General features: G+C 44.2%; 6 protein-coding genes across 6 annotated transcripts; 2 read left to right on the top strand and 4 right to left on the bottom strand.

The window, feature by feature from the left end:
• Positions 1-63: 63 nt before the first annotated feature.
• N7469_009097 (uncharacterized protein) lies at positions 64-840 on the bottom strand (the record flags this gene model as incomplete). Its single annotated transcript, XM_056648015.1, has 2 exons — positions 64-159; positions 223-840. The coding sequence occupies 2 exons, from the start codon at positions 838-840 to the stop codon at positions 64-66; spliced, it is 714 nt and encodes a 237-aa protein (XP_056497780.1).
• A 2,100-nt stretch (positions 841-2,940) lies between these two features.
• On the top strand, positions 2,941-6,411 carry N7469_009096 (MET18/MMS19 family protein; the record flags this gene model as incomplete). Its single annotated transcript, XM_056648014.1, has 6 exons — positions 2,941-3,022; positions 3,096-3,369; positions 3,432-3,529; positions 3,582-3,721; positions 3,771-3,959; positions 4,012-6,411. The coding sequence occupies 6 exons, from the start codon at positions 2,941-2,943 to the stop codon at positions 6,409-6,411; spliced, it is 3,183 nt and encodes a 1,060-aa protein (XP_056497779.1).
• A 2,964-nt stretch (positions 6,412-9,375) lies between these two features.
• N7469_009095 (B3/B4 domain-containing protein) lies at positions 9,376-10,098 on the top strand (the record flags this gene model as incomplete). The annotated part of the gene is made up of 1 exon (XM_056648013.1): positions 9,376-10,098. One exon carries the CDS (start codon positions 9,376-9,378, stop codon positions 10,096-10,098), a length of 723 nt encoding a protein of 240 aa, XP_056497778.1.
• A 204-nt stretch (positions 10,099-10,302) lies between these two features.
• N7469_009094 (aldehyde dehydrogenase family protein) lies at positions 10,303-11,948 on the bottom strand (the record flags this gene model as incomplete). The annotated part of the gene is made up of 4 exons (XM_056648012.1): positions 10,303-10,315; positions 10,384-11,446; positions 11,531-11,834; positions 11,901-11,948. 4 exons carry the CDS (start codon positions 11,946-11,948, stop codon positions 10,303-10,305), a joined length of 1,428 nt encoding a protein of 475 aa, XP_056497777.1.
• Positions 11,949-13,928: 1,980 nt separating this feature from the next.
• Positions 13,929-15,844, bottom strand: N7469_009093 (flavin-containing monooxygenase; the record flags this gene model as incomplete). The annotated part of the gene is made up of 4 exons (XM_056648011.1): positions 13,929-14,395; positions 14,457-14,646; positions 14,706-15,189; positions 15,270-15,844. 4 exons carry the CDS (start codon positions 15,842-15,844, stop codon positions 13,929-13,931), a joined length of 1,716 nt encoding a protein of 571 aa, XP_056497776.1.
• A 1,089-nt stretch (positions 15,845-16,933) lies between these two features.
• Positions 16,934-18,274, bottom strand: N7469_009092 (methylenetetrahydrofolate dehydrogenase (NAD(+)); the record flags this gene model as incomplete). Its single annotated transcript, XM_056648010.1, has 4 exons — positions 16,934-17,017; positions 17,078-17,167; positions 17,278-17,911; positions 18,078-18,274. 4 exons carry the CDS (start codon positions 18,272-18,274, stop codon positions 16,934-16,936), a joined length of 1,005 nt encoding a protein of 334 aa, XP_056497775.1.
• Positions 18,275-18,770: the final 496 nt, after the last annotated feature.

Raw genomic sequence — 18,770 nt, 5'->3', positions numbered from 1 at the left:
TAATTTCGAATCCAACCCATCACTTAATATCATTAAAGATCATAACTCATCAAGATACTATGTTCAACGACGGTAGTTTATCACACTATTGAGGACCCAAACTTCACCATTCGCGACCTTTTCCGCGACATTATCTACTTCGATATCACCAGGTTGAATCTATCGCTGTCGTCAGTGGCCATTGACATCATGATATACTTGCAAAGCAGAGAAATCACATACCTTAATTTTATCACCCTCCTTGGTCCATTTTAACTTTGCTCCTCCCAACGTCTCAACTTCCTCCCCCTCAGCCCAAGGACTGGCAGGAATGAGATGGGCCTCTACGAAACGCCGCAGGTTATCCCTCGCCCTATCCTTCCCATCTTGCCCCTCATATGCATTCACTTCGCCGTATTTCTGGTAATCCTCAGGATCCTCCCACGGCTTACGGGGAAGGTCCTGGACGGCACTATTGCGCGGGGCTAGAACGGTGAGATTCTTCGAGGCATCGTTCAAGCGGGAGGAGATGGAGTCGAAGTCTCGGGTCAGCTGAGCAAAGATATTTATTCCTTTTGTCTTGGGGAGAACATCTGAAATGATTGGTTCGTCTGAATCCCCTGGGGCATCGCCGTTAGGCTGTGGTTTTATAATGCCAGGGATAATTCGGTCCATGATGGACTGGTCGTTTTGTAGGGCTAGGGGTCTTTGACGGATACTATTTGGTAAGGCAAGACTCCAGATTGCAGAGCTGGAGCTTATAATTGTGAATAGGAAGATAAGTGATGAGAAAAGTCCGGTGGGCCGCATCTTGATCGTAGCTTGTGTTGAGGTGGTCGTTGATGCTCGATGGCCCGCCATGACGCAAGGGTACACGTGATATGTTAGCCACGGAGGCGGTGAGAACATCCGAATCAGGAAGTATACAATTATGATCTATAGAGGAGAATCTATGTTCACAACTGGATATCTCGACTATATGATGGTTGTACTAAGTCATAATACTATTATATTATATGGAAGTCTCTTTTTCACTACTGAAGTTATAGTATCCATCGTCAGGCTCCAGGTTAAACCACAGCTAGCACGACAAATAAAAATCCATGTGCCTTTGAGGGTCAAATCATTGTATTGTTCAAATGAATATTTTCATGGGATGATGACTTCGATCTAACTTGAAGAAACGCCAATAACTGTGACTAGCAAATCCTTATTACCATTTACCACTGCCTGTCCTGTCATAAAATGGTCAGTCAGAAATTGCCCACAATAGGATCCCCAAGGTACAGAGAGAAATACCTGCAATTGCACAACCAAGGTTTGAGCAAGTCGAACAATGATCCAGAATCCAGTCAACTGCCCTGCCAACGTCCTCGCAGTGAGAGGCAGTCTCGTCCTCCTCTCCGCGAGCGTAGCCTGTGATGGCAGTACTGCCTTCTTGGCACATCACTGTACCGGGACTCGAAACCTTGCATTCTTGTTTCTGGAGGGATTCAAGGTAATTTGCACAGCTCAAGGCACCGCCCACCTTGACTTGTAAGTACGTGTCGGAACCCAAACATTTATTCTGAAAGATAGATTGTAAGGGCGATTGATTCAAGATTGCTTTGAAATAATTTCAAGTTGGCTCGCGTGCATATTGCTGTTGAAAGAAGGTGTTTCAATTCTCGATACCTTGAGGGCGTTCCATCTCAATCAAGATCTGTACAATGATATCATTAAATGGTTAGGAAGCAGCCCGTTTGATGATAGAGCTTCACTGGAATTGCTCCATTAAAGCTTGAACCTATCCAATGAGCACCAGGCCAGATTGCGTAACAGATTGAGGTGAAAAATGCCAACACCAATGTCTGAAAGACCGTTTGCCGTGTCATTTTTAGTCGATGGTACAATCGGTCTGCAGTTCAAGCGCTGTATTAATAGTGGAGCCTTAACAATTAGTGGGTTAGATCAAGCTGTTTCTACATGAGAAGGAGAGCGTTTGTATCTGATTCAGAGATGGGCATGGTTTCATTTGAAAGAGCGGGCATGCATGAGCTTAAAACTAATCTATCACAAGATGCCATCTTGATTGCTCCTTAATGTCCGACTACATACTATTTTGTGTTACATTGGGAGAATATTTCAATTCTTCAGCTTTGTACAATACTCAGTAGCTCTTGCGCGATTAAAAACTTTCACAGGTATTTTGTTTGATATTTCGTTCATGGCCTTTTTAACTATTTGATAGTCAGTAATCGAACCTCGGGTTTTTCCAAGATTCATTTCAATATGGCGATATGCAGACAGCGCCATCATCAACATGGTTTCGGGGCAAAGCTCTTATGCTAAATTTACTGCGTCTTCCAGGGTTGCATTCAGCCCATAGAATATCAAGGACTAAAGAGATGGTAGTACAAGACTTGATTCTTGGCCCTTTGCATAAGTTTGGGTGTTGCATATGCTACTAGCATATGCAACTACCTTCTAGCTCATTGGAATCGGTAATATTCAAAATTGAGCTTGAGACAAAGTCGGTACCTGATTATTTCTAACCCCACTCACGTGAACTTGGTTGAAAAAAATCATATTTGATAAATCTAAATTTTGACTGACGATATGTGGCGGGCAAAATAGCATACTAATCTTAGGACGCTGCTAGGATTTATTTGGCCTTGTGCTGAATAGTCACCGGAATAAATCAAGCACAGATTCATTACCTGGGAACCTTGGTCAATTCCAATCTCCATCCTCGAATACCCTCTGGATTTATATCGTATGACCAAAAACTGCTGTATGTACTGCAATATGCAATGTTGTGGCGCTCATTGGATGGCGCCGCTTTATAATGCGGGGTCACCTGACCGTTATCGATAAGGACCGCAAGAATCCAATCGAAAGTGCCGGTGGCAGGAGACCTCGTCTTCTTCGTCTCTGCTCTTTTTCTCTCGATTGGCTTGTCTGGTCGATTAATTTGGCAAGATGTCGGCCCTACAGACATTTATGCTCGTGGTAGATCATGACAAAGAAGAAGCCAAACGCATTGCCGACGCTGTGGCTCAAGGTAAGCCACCTTAAATGGCGCCCCGCACTCGCTCAACCCGCCGAATGACTCTTAACCAATGTGTTCAATATAGATGTCGAAAGCAAGAAGACCACTCTGATTGAACTTGTCCAGCAACTCGGTGAATACATCAACGATGAAGATCCAATTCTGCGTGGGAAGGCGGTTTCTTTCCTCACCTCCGTTATCAAATCCCTCTCGCCGAAATACTTGTCGCGACAGCAGATACAGGTCTTGACGACTTTCTTTTGTGACCGGATAGAAGATGGTGGGGCAATTGCTGGTCTGGATACTCTGCAACGACTGGATAGGTTCACCAAGGAACTCGCCACGGAGACAGCGCAAGCGTACGTTTCTTCAAGCTTGAATGCTAGCGTTTTTTGCCGAGTCAATGCTGATGACTCTCTAGGTTGTTCTCGAATTTCCAGGACCTTCAATCACGATCTCAATCACAGCGCTTCCAGGTTTATTCCTTGTTGAACGAATTAATGTCCAAGCACCGAAAGGGTAGGTTGAGAACCCCTATCATGTTGGAGTGGGTGTGACTAACGATTGGCAGCGCTTCGTGATATGGAAGAGACCTCGCTCGTGGGTGTGGTGGACATAATGACCGGTGAAAAGGATCCTCGCAACTTGATGGTGGTTTTCTCCATTCTGAAGGTGGTGATGATGGAATGGGATATCACCCACTACGTTGAGGTATGATGCCTTATCGCACAACTCAAATTATTGTGACTGACCCTCGAAGCTTCTATTTGACTCGGTCTATAATTACTTTCCCATTACTTTCCGACCTCCCCCGAACGATCCATACGGAATTACTGCTCAAGACCTGAAAGGCCGATTGCAAGATTGTCTTTCGTCCACCAGTCAACTTGCCCCTCACACAATCCCGGCATTGCTGGATAAGCTAGATTCGACGTCACCTAATGTTAAGGTAGGTACTATCACATACACATGGCGGTAATTCATGTCTAACTTTCCTCTAGAAAGATGCTCTCAACGCTCTGATTGCCTGTGTTCATTCCTATAATCCGGATACAGTCTCTCGGGCTTCTATCACCATCTGGGAAGTTTTGAAATTCGAAATTCTTAATGCCCAAGAAGAATTTCTATCAGATGCATCTCTCGAAGTTTTGAACGGGATTGCCCAGCGACTTTCTGAGGGAGTCACGGAAGTTTCCCAAGATCTGCCACTTGCACAATATCTCCGTCCCATCACCAAGGAATGCAACGAGCAACTCCAGGAACCCCAACAGAAACAGGCAAAGCCAGCTCAGCAAATTCTCAGCGCACTCGCATCATCCTCCGCAGTCGCTTTCACACTTATCGTGCAGACAGTTGTCGCCCCTATACTCACTATATATCAAGAAGCAGATGGGATCGTCAAACAAAGAGCTCTCCTTGAAACGCTGGCAGTGTTGTTCGAATCTGCTACACAGGTTTTCGGTCAATGGACAACCCGTGATGGTGAAGTGCCTCTACAGAACCCACTGCTGGAGTTCAAGGATCAATTCTCAGATGTCTTTGGCCAGGCCTTGATGGGCGCTGCAAAGGAAGAAGTCACCTTCCGGGTATCTGCTCTGAAGGGATTCCTCAAGCTCTCAACTTTGCGAAATTTCTTCCAGGACAATGAAATCGGCCTATTTGTTCAGTACCTAGATGAGATTCTTCTGAAGGAAGAATCAGTTGGGCGGGATGACCTGAAAAAGGAAGCCATTACAGCACTGGCAGAGATTTCCAAACACAAGCCCCGTTTGATCATGGACATCACATTCCCTGCCTTCGTTGCTACTCTCCCGGACGAGGGAGATGAGACCAATACGACATACCTATCAACGTTGGACACATTGGCCAAAATCAGTGTTGAAAGAGACATCTTTGAGACTTTGTTCCGTCGACTATTCAGCAAATTGTCCATTCTTCTCCAAAAGGAACAACCGGGATCCGTGGCTTATCCCCGAGCCATTCTGATGACTCTACTCTATGTCATGGATCAGAGACAAATTGAATCTGATCCAAACCTCGATTTGTACTTCGATAAAATTGTGGTGGGCCTTTCTCGCAGTGCCGCTGAAACGGCCTCTGGAAAGGCGAAGAATCAGATCCTGGCTGACCCCACCGTTCTGGATACTCTTGGTCGATTATGCAATCTTCTTGTCCGATCACTATCTGGGCAGAAACAGAGTCAGGTCGCAGAAAACATTTACAGCCTGTTTGCATCAGCATCAGACTTCACGCCTGTGCCATTCTCCGATAATACTACGCCAGAGCAGGAACGAACCATCATTCTATCAACATATCTCCTCGCAGGCTTGTCCAAGGACTGCAGTGCTCAAATTCCTCATACATCACCCAATATGTCCGATTTGATTTCAGATTTAGTGCGCCGCTCGCTGTCTGATAACATAGAGCCAGCCACGAGTCTTGCATATCTCCGTCACCTAGCATTACTCACAAACAAATTTTTGTCCAAGCAAGACCTGAATATCGTCGAACACCTGTTCGACTCACTGGTCAGCCAAGCATCCCAGTCTAACAACCCGGCCACCATCCGTACTATCTTCTGGATTTCTAAGGCTCTTGTCCTTCGCATTGCGCCAACCACTACTCACATTCTCACCTCGCTTCTGGGTCTTCTGTCATCGCCGGATCAGCAAACCAGCAGCTCTGCCGCCCGCGGTTTTGCCATTCTTTTAGGCGATGATGATGTTCTTTCCGTGACAAACGGAGCCCAAGTTCGTCTCTTGGCTAAACAGCGTGTGTTTACTACAGTTGTTCCATTGATCTCATCTCGCATTCGCGAGGTGAATGTTGCGGGTAATGATGATCCCTCCGCGGCCACCAGAGCGTCCGATCACATCAAACCCGCACACTTGACTGCTCTCGCGGGAATATTGTCTACTATTTCCACAACATTAGTCATGCCTGAGCTCCCCACGCTCCTGCCTCTTCTTCTTCAATCTCTCGATCTGCAGACTGCAGACTCGGTTGCGGTCCGCGCAGCAACCCTGGATACTCTTGCGGTAATCATTCGTGACAACGGCGTTGCTGTGATCGATCAATGTGGCCACGTCAGCAGTCTCGTTCAAAGGCTCTTAAAGACTACCGAGATCAAGGCTGGAACGGGATCCGTCAATACCCCTCGTCTCCGTGTTGATGCTCTCAAATGTCTATACTTGCTCGCGACCAAGCAAATTGTTTCCGAGAGCGCATCCAACGCCCGTGCACCACCGGCTATCTCCCCGCTTTTGCCCGAAAAGAACCAGGTCCTGCGATCTCTGCGCTTGGTCTTGGATGATCCCAAGCGTGATGTTCGTAAGGCTGCAGTCGACGCTAGAAGCGCTTGGCTTCGCGGGGTGGATGATGCGCCAGAGGAGGAAGACTAAGCATTGAGATTATGCATTTGGTCGATATATCGGCTTTTTCGCCATTTAGCCTACTAGGCTATTCCAGTACAACTATAGCATGCGTCATGATTAGAATAGAATGCCAATGTTTGTTTGGCTGATACAAGATCTTTCCAATCGTAATTGAGTATGTCTGACCAAAGGTGGGGGGGGAATTGGATATCCAGCTATACACAGCCCTGCTACATACAGAATCCAATAAAACCAAGGACCTCATCCGAACAAGTAAGGAATATAGCCAGATATTAATTACTTCCCAGCAAGAATCCTTCCCCATCCACAGATATAATCAGACTCGTTTGTTATTTCGGTCCACACACTTTCTGAGTCCAATCCAAGACACCATCCACTTTGAAGTACCCACAGGTAAGATCTCCACAACAATCCGAGCTGATCCCGCACCCTTTTCCGACTGCAATGATTTATTAGTTTCCTATACACACAGTATATAATCATTCGATGAGTATCGAAAGTCCACGATCCACGTCTTTCACGTACGTTTAAAGCAGGTTGTTTCAGAGACAGGGGCCGCGGTAGTCAGGGCAGCGAGGGAACCGAGCAAGAAAATATTGAACAACTTCATTGCATCGTTTTCAATCGATTTCTTCCTGCGTATGGTAATTTCAAACAAGGGACAAGATATTGCTGGCACCGTGCAAAAAGATATGTGTGGCGTATAGAGAGGGTCTAATCTTGGAAATCCCGAAATCAAGAAAAGTACATGAACTCGACCGGCGGAAATGTCAAAAAAAGAATAGTAAACGAAGGATCGGAATCAAGACCGGATGGAATCAATGTAAATCGAAGAATTGAATGTCGAAAAGAGGGTGTGTATATATGTAAATCGACCTGCGATTTAATGGACAGAAGAGAAAAAAAAGAGAGAGAATCTTCGAGTCTGAGCAAAAAGGAACAGAAAATGACCTGGCCAATCTTCCTCTTAAGTGATATTTTTAACGACGCCAGTTTGACCTCCTCGATGTGATTTGATTGGTTCAAGGAGTTGGATGCTAGGGGCGACTTTTTGAATCCCCGTCGTCACGATGTTTCAGAATGAGCACTTTTGCCCCTAATCAATTCATTCTTCCCCCGAAGGCCGGTGGTTCCGAGGAGAAAATCATCTGTTTGTGAGATTTGATTTCCTTTAGATGGGGGTTTGTGTTCTACTTTTCTAAGCTTGTATACCTTTTTTTTTCCTGGGGGTTTGGACTATGTGGATAGTGGGGGATCGTCGAGTCCTCTTATGATCTGCCAAGTGCCAAAGTCGTTCATTCATGATCGACGTAGCTGTAGGCTGATCACAGCTTCAAATTCCACTCATCAGGTTTTTCTGGTATACCCCAAAATTCTGTTTCACGGGAGTTTTGTCGATGACGCCCGATTATTACGATTTTTGATCATTCGGAATAGCTGGTCAGTTACCACTTATTGACTACAAATCAATGAACCCCTTGTATGTGGTGATATCCTTACATTCATTCCATGTAGTGCTGTTCTTTGTACTGTATGTACATAGTCGAATCGACAATTTGGACTTGGGGGGCTACAAGTTCATGGACGATTTATCTCTTAGCAAATCCTTTCCCTGGCGACTTGTTTTGTGTGACTCCGTACGGAGACCGGAGAAAATACCAAAGAAGAGTCCACAGGCACTGATTCTGAAACAACGTAATATAATGAGTCCAATCACAACCGTGGAAGATGCGAAACGACGCCGTTTTAAATAGAGCCAGAATACCACGCGACAGTTGAGATATTCGAAATTGCCAGTCTGAAAATGAGTTGCGGGGTTCTCTGAGGAATTGAATGCGGAGTGAATACTGAAGACTTATTGGTTCTGTATAATCCTCTGTATCAAGATGGTTGGTTGAGGGTGACCGTTTGTAGCTCTGGCCAGTGTCTCATCAGAAAACGATATTCTGGGGACTGAAATTCAATAATTTGCGATTCAAGTACCAGTCTTCCCCTCTGCAGATCTCATTGCTCTCTAGCCCAGCCTCTATGTTTGTTATATCATTATCACGAAATCCTTGCATGCCAGTACAACTTCCTTGGAAGGAGTCCGACCGAGTCCGCGTGGCTGGCCAAGGTTGTGCAACCTGATACGTTAGGAATCAAGCAGAATGAAGTACCACGTAGTATATTCGATGATGAAACCTGACATGTATCTATCAATTTGGTCAGCACTTGACCTCTCTGGAGTATAGTTGGAGAGATCTAGCAGTTACTGTGAACCCCGGGCCTGTGATGTATGCAAAACCCACCTGCGACCAAGCAGTCTTTACAAGGCCGACAAACTCATGTTCAAATTTCAATCGTTATTAATATCTCTTTCGAGCATAATTCAATCAAGATGAAGTTCAAAAAAAAAAAAGAGAACCCTTTTTTTTTGCATCATGAAGAATGAGGGCAAAATGTATGTACGGCTGATTGAGTCTAATGTCCAGCCTCTTAAAGCAGTGATATCTCCAGCATTCATATTTATGCCATAAATGCTCGCGATCCTAGAAATGAATTTCCTTTACTCTCGCGGGCTGAAAATAATTTGGATCTTCTTTACTTGAAATAAAGAATTCTATAAGCTTCTTCCTTAAGTGCCACTCAGAAAATATCCACAATTTACTGAATTTGGAAGTTATTGTGAGTGGGGCGACATTTTTGTACAGACGAGATCTGGTTCACTCCAAATATCTTCCAATTTCGACATGGCATTGGCCAGATGGAAGGATTTTAAAGTCGAAATGGGCTTTGAGTCAATTGTTGAAGAAAATTTTCACAAATTTTCAAAAGGGAAGATCCAAATGAGCGCACTATAAAGACTCGGACTGATCCTTCCGCCACTTAATTCAACATCACATCTAGTATATTTTCAAAGAGACTACTCGAATTCGCCTTCCACGCTTTCAACCATTCTTGTCAGGCACCTCTAGGTAGTTCTCAATAATGACCACCAAAATGGCCGCTCAGCAGCTGCTTCAAGCAGCTCATGTGGCACCAGAGATTTTCGAGCTACGTCCGGACTATCGAGTCCTTCTACTGATAGTCGAGGGAATCACCCCAAGCCCAAGTGATGAGACCAGTGAAACACTCCTCAAAGAAGCAGAAACCCACGTCAAAACCCTATCATCAACCTCTGCAATTACTGAACTTCCCCATATTGCCGCATGGAGAGAAACCTACAAAGCATTCGGAGCCAAACCCAACAAAACTCGAAACAGTCTCGAGGCTTTGACACGTCGCGCAGAAAATGGTCTTCCTCGAGTCAACCGATTGACTGATATCTACAACGCGATTTCTGTCAAACATCAGATTCCCTTCGGTGGTGAAGATCTCGATAAATACGACGGATCTGCATTCCTCGTACGCGCCACTGGCAAGGAATCTTTTCAGACTTTCGCGGCTGGAGAACCTGAAAATGAACTTGCTAGTCCGGGGGAGCCTATCTGGTGTGATAATACGGGTATCACTTGTCGAAGGTGGAATTGGAGGCAGGGACCTCGTACAGCCTTGACGGATGATACTACGCGTGTGTTGTTCATTCTTGATGCGTTGAAGCCTGTTTCGAATGATCCTTTGACTCGGGCTGCTGATGAGCTTGCGGCTTCGTTGAAGAGTGTGTCCCCAAATGTTGAGACATACAGCCGTCTTATTGGTCCTTCTTCTTGATACGTTGATTCATTCTGTTGCATGTATGTGAATTGGCCCTGGCACTAGTTACGGAATGTGTTTATATGTGTGCATGGTGTAGAGATGCAAGTTGAATTCACGGTTCAAGATAGTGATTGATAGATATTGAAACCTCAGATTCAGAAATACTATTCTCGGATTTGCATCAAGAGAGCTTGACTTGTCTACTACCACAGTATATCCCTAGTAAGTCATGCTATTATTGTGTTAGTAGTCAGACAAATGAGGGCATTCAAGAAATTTGGTAAGTTTGGCATCACTCACTTGATGATGACGGTTTTAGGCTCACTGTAGCTTCTCAGTGCGTGATGACTCAATTCACGTCCAAGCCCGGACTGTTTCGAACCGCCGAATGGAGCTTGCAAACTGATGAAACTGACGCAGTTGACACCAACAACTCCACTATCTAACTGCGCAGAAATTCGCATAGCACGATTGACATCTTGAGTGAAAACACCCGACATCAAACCAAACTCGCTATCATTAGCAAGACGTAAGAATTCCTCTTCGTCCTTGAAGGTGCTGATACACGCGACTGGGCCAAAGATTTCCTCTTTGTATATCTGAGCATCTTTTGCAGGGTTATAGAAGACAGTTGGTTCCCAGTAACATCCTTTTTCTCCATGCTGTTTGCCACCAACAAGAATCTTCGTCCTGCCTGCGTCATTTGTAATAAAATTCGATACTCGAGCAAGTTGACTCTTATCTGCAAGAGGGTTGAGCTCATTCATTTTGGCCGACATCCCCTTAGTAAACGCCTCGATGAACTTATCCGCAATGCTTTCTTGTACATACACCCGACTCGCTGCAAAGCAAGCCTGGCCAGTATTCTGCGTAATAGCAAAAACAGACCACCAAACCGCGTTATCAAAATTGCAGTCGTCAAATATAGCCGATGGAGACTTCCCACCAAGTTCAAGGGTCACTCGTTTCAGATTACTTTTCGCGGCGGCTTCTTGAATCTTCTTCCCTGTAGGGACAGAGCCTGTGAAACTAACTTTTCGAATTCTCATATGACTTGCCAGTAATGCACCCGTTTCTCCGGCCCCGGACAAGCTTTGAATAACTCCAGGCGGGAGTATACCCTTTTCAGACGCTAAGAATGCAATTCTGTTTGAGGCCAAGGGCGTTTTCTCGCTGGGTTTCAAGATCATCACATTACCCATGGCCAATGCAGGACCGAGCTTGAAACATATGATTACAATAGGGCCATTCCATGGATTAATCCCGGCGCATATACCTAGAGGTTCGTTTCGAACTATCTTGACGAAACCGTCGTCGGCAGGATATGACTCGCCGGAGTATTTATCAGCCCAGCCAGCATAATCTGCAAACAACTCAAGTTAGAATTATATAAAGCTGTATCAGAATATTGTTGCTAACAGTAGCAGGGGAGAGGATAGTTCCATACACTTAAGTATTGTGGCACCAAATTCAACTTCTTTCACAGCATCATCGACTGACTTTCCGGTTGGCGTACCATCTAGGTATGCCAACTCTTCTTTGTATTCTAGTAGCATGACCGCTAGCTTCTCAAGAGCTTCACCTCTCTGAGAAGCCTTTAGTTTCCCCCATGGGCCTTTAAAGGCAGCTTCTGCGGCTTCAACTGCTGCATCTACATCCTCAGCAACTGCATATTGAACTTGATCACAGAATAAAGAGTCATCTCTTGGATTATATAGAGAAAATCTCTCGGCGGAGTGACTATCAACCAGCTTATGGCATTATTGAACCCTTAGTAATCTTTTGTCTTGATATGAGATGTGAAGGTCATTGTTTACCTTTCCGTTGATGCACAGCTGTGTGGATAAAGGATATTGTTTCGTCATTTTCGAAGGCTTGTTTCTGGCAATCAATCTTGAATTACTGTCAGAATGGGGACTTGAGCTGATTTTAAAGACGCCTTTTTCCTTTAGTCTCGCAAGTAAGCATCGGACTTATTGCTGGTTGTTGATTTAAATCCGGATGACCGCGCAGGCCAAGAAGAGGGGAAAGAAAACATGCATTATTGGACAGGTGTACATAGTTCGTATCCATGGATATACTAGTAATGCACAGCATAACTAAACTATCTCTGCATGTGTCCGATTTATCACTGTATCTTTATAGTAGCACTAATGACTGGCCGTGAAAGCTTTCTTCTAGCTTCAAGTTGATACTGATCCAAGCACCATCTAATTCCAAGCCTCAATAGTTGTAGTCCCAGACAGCACGGACAAGAAAGCAGGCCCAATCAATCTTTTCCCTATACCAGATAACTATTTCCAGGGATTGCATGTTTTGCCAATTCATAACTTGAATATTATTGGCAGTGGTCTATACAGATGCTTCGGCTAGCAAGCCTCCACAGCGATACCTCTTCCAAGTCCTAAATATCCTAGAATTTCCCTGGACTCTGAAACCCCCGCAGCCAGAATGCCATCACAATTGTGGATCCGACTGGTATATAGCGGGGATTTACTCAGAACTTTTGCATGGACAACGTCGTCCAAGTCATAAGTGGTACCGCCACCATCTATAGCTTCACATTATGCAAAGGAAATCGCAGGAGATGAAGCCTCGGGTGCGTACAAACACGCAGATGCAACGCAAGCAATTTCTAGATCGAGAGAATCAACGGATTTAAAGACAGCGTGTAAGGGGTCGATTCATGGCTATCCAGAATGGATTAAAGGTATTGAGGCCAGATTTTAAACTTGCAATGATCAGGCTGGGGAGTCTCCAAAGTGGGATGGAGGTGAAGAATTCGCAATACTCTGGGCATGTAAGCTCAGTGAGTATTTTACCAGCCAATTATTTGGTAATATAATTATAAAAATTCTGCTGATAAATAATTGATCGTTATTCAAGCCTGATCATGCAAGCTTCTACAGATTTGAATGACTCGAATCGTTCGGCGACCTTGACATTATCAAAGCCAGACATCCCCAATAAACCAATTCAAATTACCTGTCAGGTGCTACTGTGGAGATGAACATGATTCCATCCTGGACTGCTTTTGCTATGGTAATCTATGTTTACTAAATGCCCACATGGCCCTCCAACAAGATATTTTCAAACCACTACTATACTCACGAACCTCAAAATTGACAAATCTACGTCTATTAGAAATATCGACTCAAACCCTCTCAGTCAATTCATTGGAACCTTTCTCAATAAACTCGGTCCTGTGAAACTCACAGACATCACAGCAGTTTACCTTATAATTTCGTAGTAGACGGTAACTTACCGTCTACTACGCGTATGTTTTGCATAGTTTTATAGGTTTGACTTGATTGATCATTCATCTTAGTGACGTTTGTACCCAGTCCAAGAGACATACAGAGGTATTCCACCATGGTATCTCCCGACAATGCTTCAATTGAGTCAATGACACTCTCTGTGTGTTGGTTTTTTTGGCCTGGTTCGATCTAAGAGACTACCTTATAGAATGTTTAGACCCGATTCAGCAATTTGAGTTCAATAGGACTATTGGCGAGTCTCTAACAGTTAGTTTGTCATTCGATAGAAAATTTCTTGTCCGAGATGATCAAGGTATATCAGATACTCAATCCCGCCTTTGAAGAGCATATCTTCGAATATTATAATTGGAAATTCCGTCGAGCCCCCCGGGGAGTGAATAGATTCCATTTAACACACCTTGTCAATATCCTTGACTAGCGTTGCCATAGATTATAATTTCATCATCCAAGCATTCTCCAAGGATATTCGCGGGTACTCTAGCTAGTAGCTATTATTCACTCCCTAATATCAATATCCTCATGTCTTGAGCATAGTATTTTCCCTCTTCAATTTAGAAATGAAGTATTTCAAAGCCTTGCAATTTCTCCATTTCGGGAATCCTGATCAAACACATTCATAGATATCTGTTCCGGCGCAGCCTTCTTATAAGTAAACTTCGACCCAATAATCGGGGCATCATCCTCATTTCGAATATAATGCGCCAAATCCGCATCGGGCATCGTCTCAACCTTCGTCATACCATTACCGAAATAATTGAAGCGATTACCATAACAACGTATTTTATAATCTTCCCATCGTACGCTCTGCAAGGCTTCGACATAGTGGAGAGTACTGCCTGGCCATAGAGCAACGATTTTCCCACCGGTCGTGTTGCCCTTGTACCAGGATCGACAGTCCTGTTCCCAGACTGTGTCTTTCATGAAACGATCTTTGAAATCTATGAAGTCATCCACTGCGTCTTTGGTTACTTCGATTGATTTTACGCCTTGTTGCTGGATCTTTTTGATGTGTTTGCAGATGTAATCTGCTTGTGCTGTGAAATGATTTAGCCTTTACGAATTTAACAAATTTCCATCCATGATTTTTTAAAATACCTTCAATACCAATCAAAACTGGTCCATTTCCAATTGGACTGTTTGGTCCAAGGAGCATATAATAGTTCGGATACCCGGGGACCGTGACTCCCATGTAGCTGCGAGGCTCGTTTTTCCAATCATCCGCAAGTTCGTGACCGTGAGGACCAACCAGAGGAAATCTAGGCTTGAATGTAGTATCAAATCCAGTCTGTAAAGGAAATTAGTACCATCGATGGAGTGGAATTCCCGGAGAGATTTATATCTTACAGCGCACACCAGGACATCCACTGGATACTCCTCTCCATCTTCCATAATACAGCCATTAGATGAAATCCTGGATATCTCACCATAAACCACCTTTGTTTTCTCATCCTTGAGAGCTTCAATATATCCAACTCCCGGAGTGAGGCGACGGCATCCTACTGCCCATTTAGGAATAAGCTGTTCTTCAAGCACAGGGTCTTTCAGAGCATCCTTCATGCACGACTCGAAGACCTCACGCGACTGCTGTTGCGTTGAAGAGTTTGCGAGGAAAAGTGGGAATATTTTATTAGTGTTATGTTCGAGCAATCGTCGGAATTTGAGCAAATGATTCGGGTTGCTGGCGAATCTCTCTCTTTCTTCCTGGTTGAATTTTCGAGGCTCGAATCCTGCAAGTCCAGATAAAGCCACCCACGAAGGTCCGCGAATAAAAGTCGTACATTGGGAGACTTGTGGGAGAATAGTAGGGAGGATTTGAATACCTGAAGATCTTCGTTGATGCGAAAAAAAAAAAGAAAAAGTTAGCATTTGCAATTCATTTTGTGTCTGAGGATACCTCGACATAATTACCCATTTCCTATCAAACCAACATGTTTACCATGAAGATCAATATCGTTTTCCCACGCCGCACTATGAACCAATTTACCCTTGAAATCATGAAGACCTGGGATATCAGGCCATTTCCACGCATTTAAAATACCCCCAGCATTCACAAAGACATCGCAAGAATCAATCGCAACGATATTCTTCTCAACATCTTTAATCTGAACGTTCCACTTCCCATCCCAATCATCCCATTTAGCACCAATAACCTGATGCGAAAGCTTAGTCTTCTCGCCTAAATTATTCCGGAACTGGAATCTCTTGAAATACTCAAATATCTCAGTAGACGAGGCATAAGTACTAGACCATGTTGGATTTGGATCAAAAGACCAGACATACGTATGTGATGGATTATCACAGGCACATCCAGGGTATCGATTCTCATACCAAGTCCCACCAATATCGGGGTTTTTCTCGTAGATTTGGAAATCAAGGTCGTCGAAGTTACGTTGGAGTTTGTAGCCCATTAATAGACCACTTGCTCCGGCTCCGACGATGATGACTCGTAGAGATCGATTTGAATTGAGATGGTTTCCCGTCATGATCTACTGATAGTTAGAAGTTCTGTGGAAGAGGGCTGTTGATGGTAACCTCCAGGGCTAATCTATAGTATGGATGACACTTGACTACTTATAATCAGATCTCCGTCCTCAAATCTAGTCATGTTATTGTCCTCATCCTTACTCCGCCCATCGCTATTGCTCCAGATCTGTCAAATGACGATTACTTCGAACCCTAATGCATAAAACTTGTAAAAAAGGAAAGATCTGTAACACCGTCCGAGTCGTCCATCACATTAACGAATCAGGGAGAATTTCCCCCAAACAACTCAATCAGGGAAACCTGATTCCTTTTCTCCACGGTGTTAGTCCATGTACATACAGTATGTAGATCGCAAGGACTGAGCGTTCGGACTACTGTAAGTACACAATTCGTTATACGACTCGTCCATCATTCTAACCAATCAGTAAAAAAACACAATCTGAGCATGGACCTATATCGGGAGAAGTCATGCAAGACCTACTCCTGATAAAGAGATGCCCAGATTGAAACGAATATTTCCCCTCATCTCGGCTGAAGACTTGAATCATGTCTTTTGACGTCACCTTGGTTGGAGGAGATATCTGAGATGTCTTCATGATTCAAACGTGATGAAGTATGCAGTTATTCCCTTGGCGATTTTATGACTACGGTAGAGTGACTTGGTATCGAATGCAGTACGCTGTCCTGGCAGAGTCACGTCAAGAGCGAACAACTTCAAGTTTCAAGCCCTAGGAAATTATTTGAATGCCTATGTACTAATAAGATGAGCTTAATTCAATTAAATTATATCAGTGCTACTGAATACTTCCAGTACGCTTTTTGGCCTCCTCTAGAATTTGAATTAATTGCATTACTGGTATGTCTACAGGGCTTCTCCACTCTCTAATAACTACTAGGAAGTACTTGTACTAGGTGTGAGTACTACCCTCTCAAGACAATCTCCATTACACGACGTATAAGGATACAAAAAGAATTCAATCCATCGGCTATATTCAAAAAGGGCTAAAGTAAAACGATCTATATTTCTCACATAACAACCTCGTAATATCCGTCAATCTCTTTTTTCTGCAAGACCAAATATCCCATGTCTAGTTGGAAGCCTCAAGAGTACCAGGGCGCTCAGTAGCAGCAGCAGGTTGAACATCGTCTACCCGCTTGTTTTGAATGAGGCGCTAGAATAATTCAGTAAATGTTCACCTGAGGTACAAGTACAGATGTCGGAAACGACTCACCAGGAGGTTCCGGAGAAGGACGACGATAGTGACCTTTCCAATAGAGGGGACGAAGATGGAGGCCTTGTCGCGGACCTCGTGGGGGAAGTTCTATTAGATGTAAGTTAGGATTCAACAATAAATAAAAAGAGTATGCCAAAAAAAAAGGAGAGAGAGAGAGAAGAAAAGCGAAGGGAGAAGGAGAATGGAAAAAAACAAACCTTTTCGCTGGAGAAGTTAACGCAAACAGCACCCTCGCGCAAAAGACTAGTATCAAATTTATACTTGTCACCAGGAACTCCAGAAATAACAACATCACAAAGAGGAGCAACATCCTTAAGAGTCGCACCCTCCATCTCATGAATCTCATGACGCTTCTTCTTCAACCCCTCACCACGAGTAAACTTCTGAACACCGGTGATATCAACGCTATAAACGCAAGCACCGTCATTAGCCAACAAAGCAGCAAGAGGACGACCAACAACCTCAGACCGATTCACGACACAGATAGTGTGACCGAAAAGTCTGTTACCGTATGGCAAGATGGTATTGTAGATATTGAGGTATTCGAGGATCTTGACGATTGCAAGTGGGGTGCAGGGTAGAACGCATTTCTGACGCTTTGTCTCGGGGTCTAGGAAGCGGATGTTTTGATACATGTTGAAGATGTATCGGTGACTTAGGCCCTCTACGTCTTTGTGTACGTCGACTATCTGCTGCAGGTATTGGTCCTGGCGATTGTTGAAAATTGGATAGTAAACGATGATACCGTCGACGGCATTGTCGTTATTTGCGGCCAGAATGGCTTCCTCGATGTCGTCGCGGGAAACTTCGCGGAGGGAGTATTTGAAGCCACTAAATTTTGTTATTAATGATATATTCCTTTTAATGTCTGGGAGTAGTTGGGTGGGACGTGGACGAGGGGTAGTATGAATCATAGTCGTGAAAAGACCCCCACTACCAACGTTGTTGACGCGAGAAGAGCAATTGAGATTGGTATTCGGTGCAGGAGATAACTTACTGTTCTTCACATGTCTTCTGTGTCCATTGCGCATACATCAATGCAGCAGGATCATTGTTGGCCAGAAATCCAACCAGATGCGGCGGCTTGTCGAGAGTCTTGATGCCTTCTTGCACTTCACCAAGTAGACCATTGGCCACGTTCTTGGACAGCATAACCTTGCATGATGAAGGGGCGGCCTCAGTAGGAGCTGACATTGTGATTGCGAGGTCTGAAAAGACAATGCCTGGACGAGAGAACTGGGCGTAAAAATGCGGGCTATTCTGGCGGGGTGGTGGATGGGAGAAAAAGATTGTTCACTTATCGATAAGCCGGTGCCGCTTTCGGCCCAGCCAGGCGGGAGTGACTGCCGAGACCGCAGAGTTGCGATATACAGCATACACTAGTTAGCAGTGTAGATGGATATAGGAAGAAGAAATAGAAGAAATATTCTTACGAGGTGTTGAAGATAGTTGAGAATAATTGAGGATATAGATTACAATGAATGACAAAGATCGAGAACATGCAGTACCTTCCACGGCATTGAACCAAAGGATTGAACTACTGACAGACCACCTAAGGATAATTCACTACGTGGTATACAGTTTAATAGACTACGATTGCTGCACAAATTGAACAAATGAAATAAATTGCGGATCCAACATGGAGAGTCGCATGGAGACCAGACAGAAGTAAGCCTGGACCACCTCCCAT

The sequence above is a fragment of the Penicillium citrinum genome (genome assembly GCF_028827155.1).
Source record: "Penicillium citrinum strain IBT 23319 chromosome Unknown utg000008l:1.0-2707905.0:1.0-2709502.0, whole genome shotgun sequence".
Lineage (NCBI taxonomy): Eukaryota > Fungi > Ascomycota > Eurotiomycetes > Eurotiales > Aspergillaceae > Penicillium > Penicillium citrinum.
This window is presented reverse-complemented; position numbering and strand designations above follow the sequence as displayed.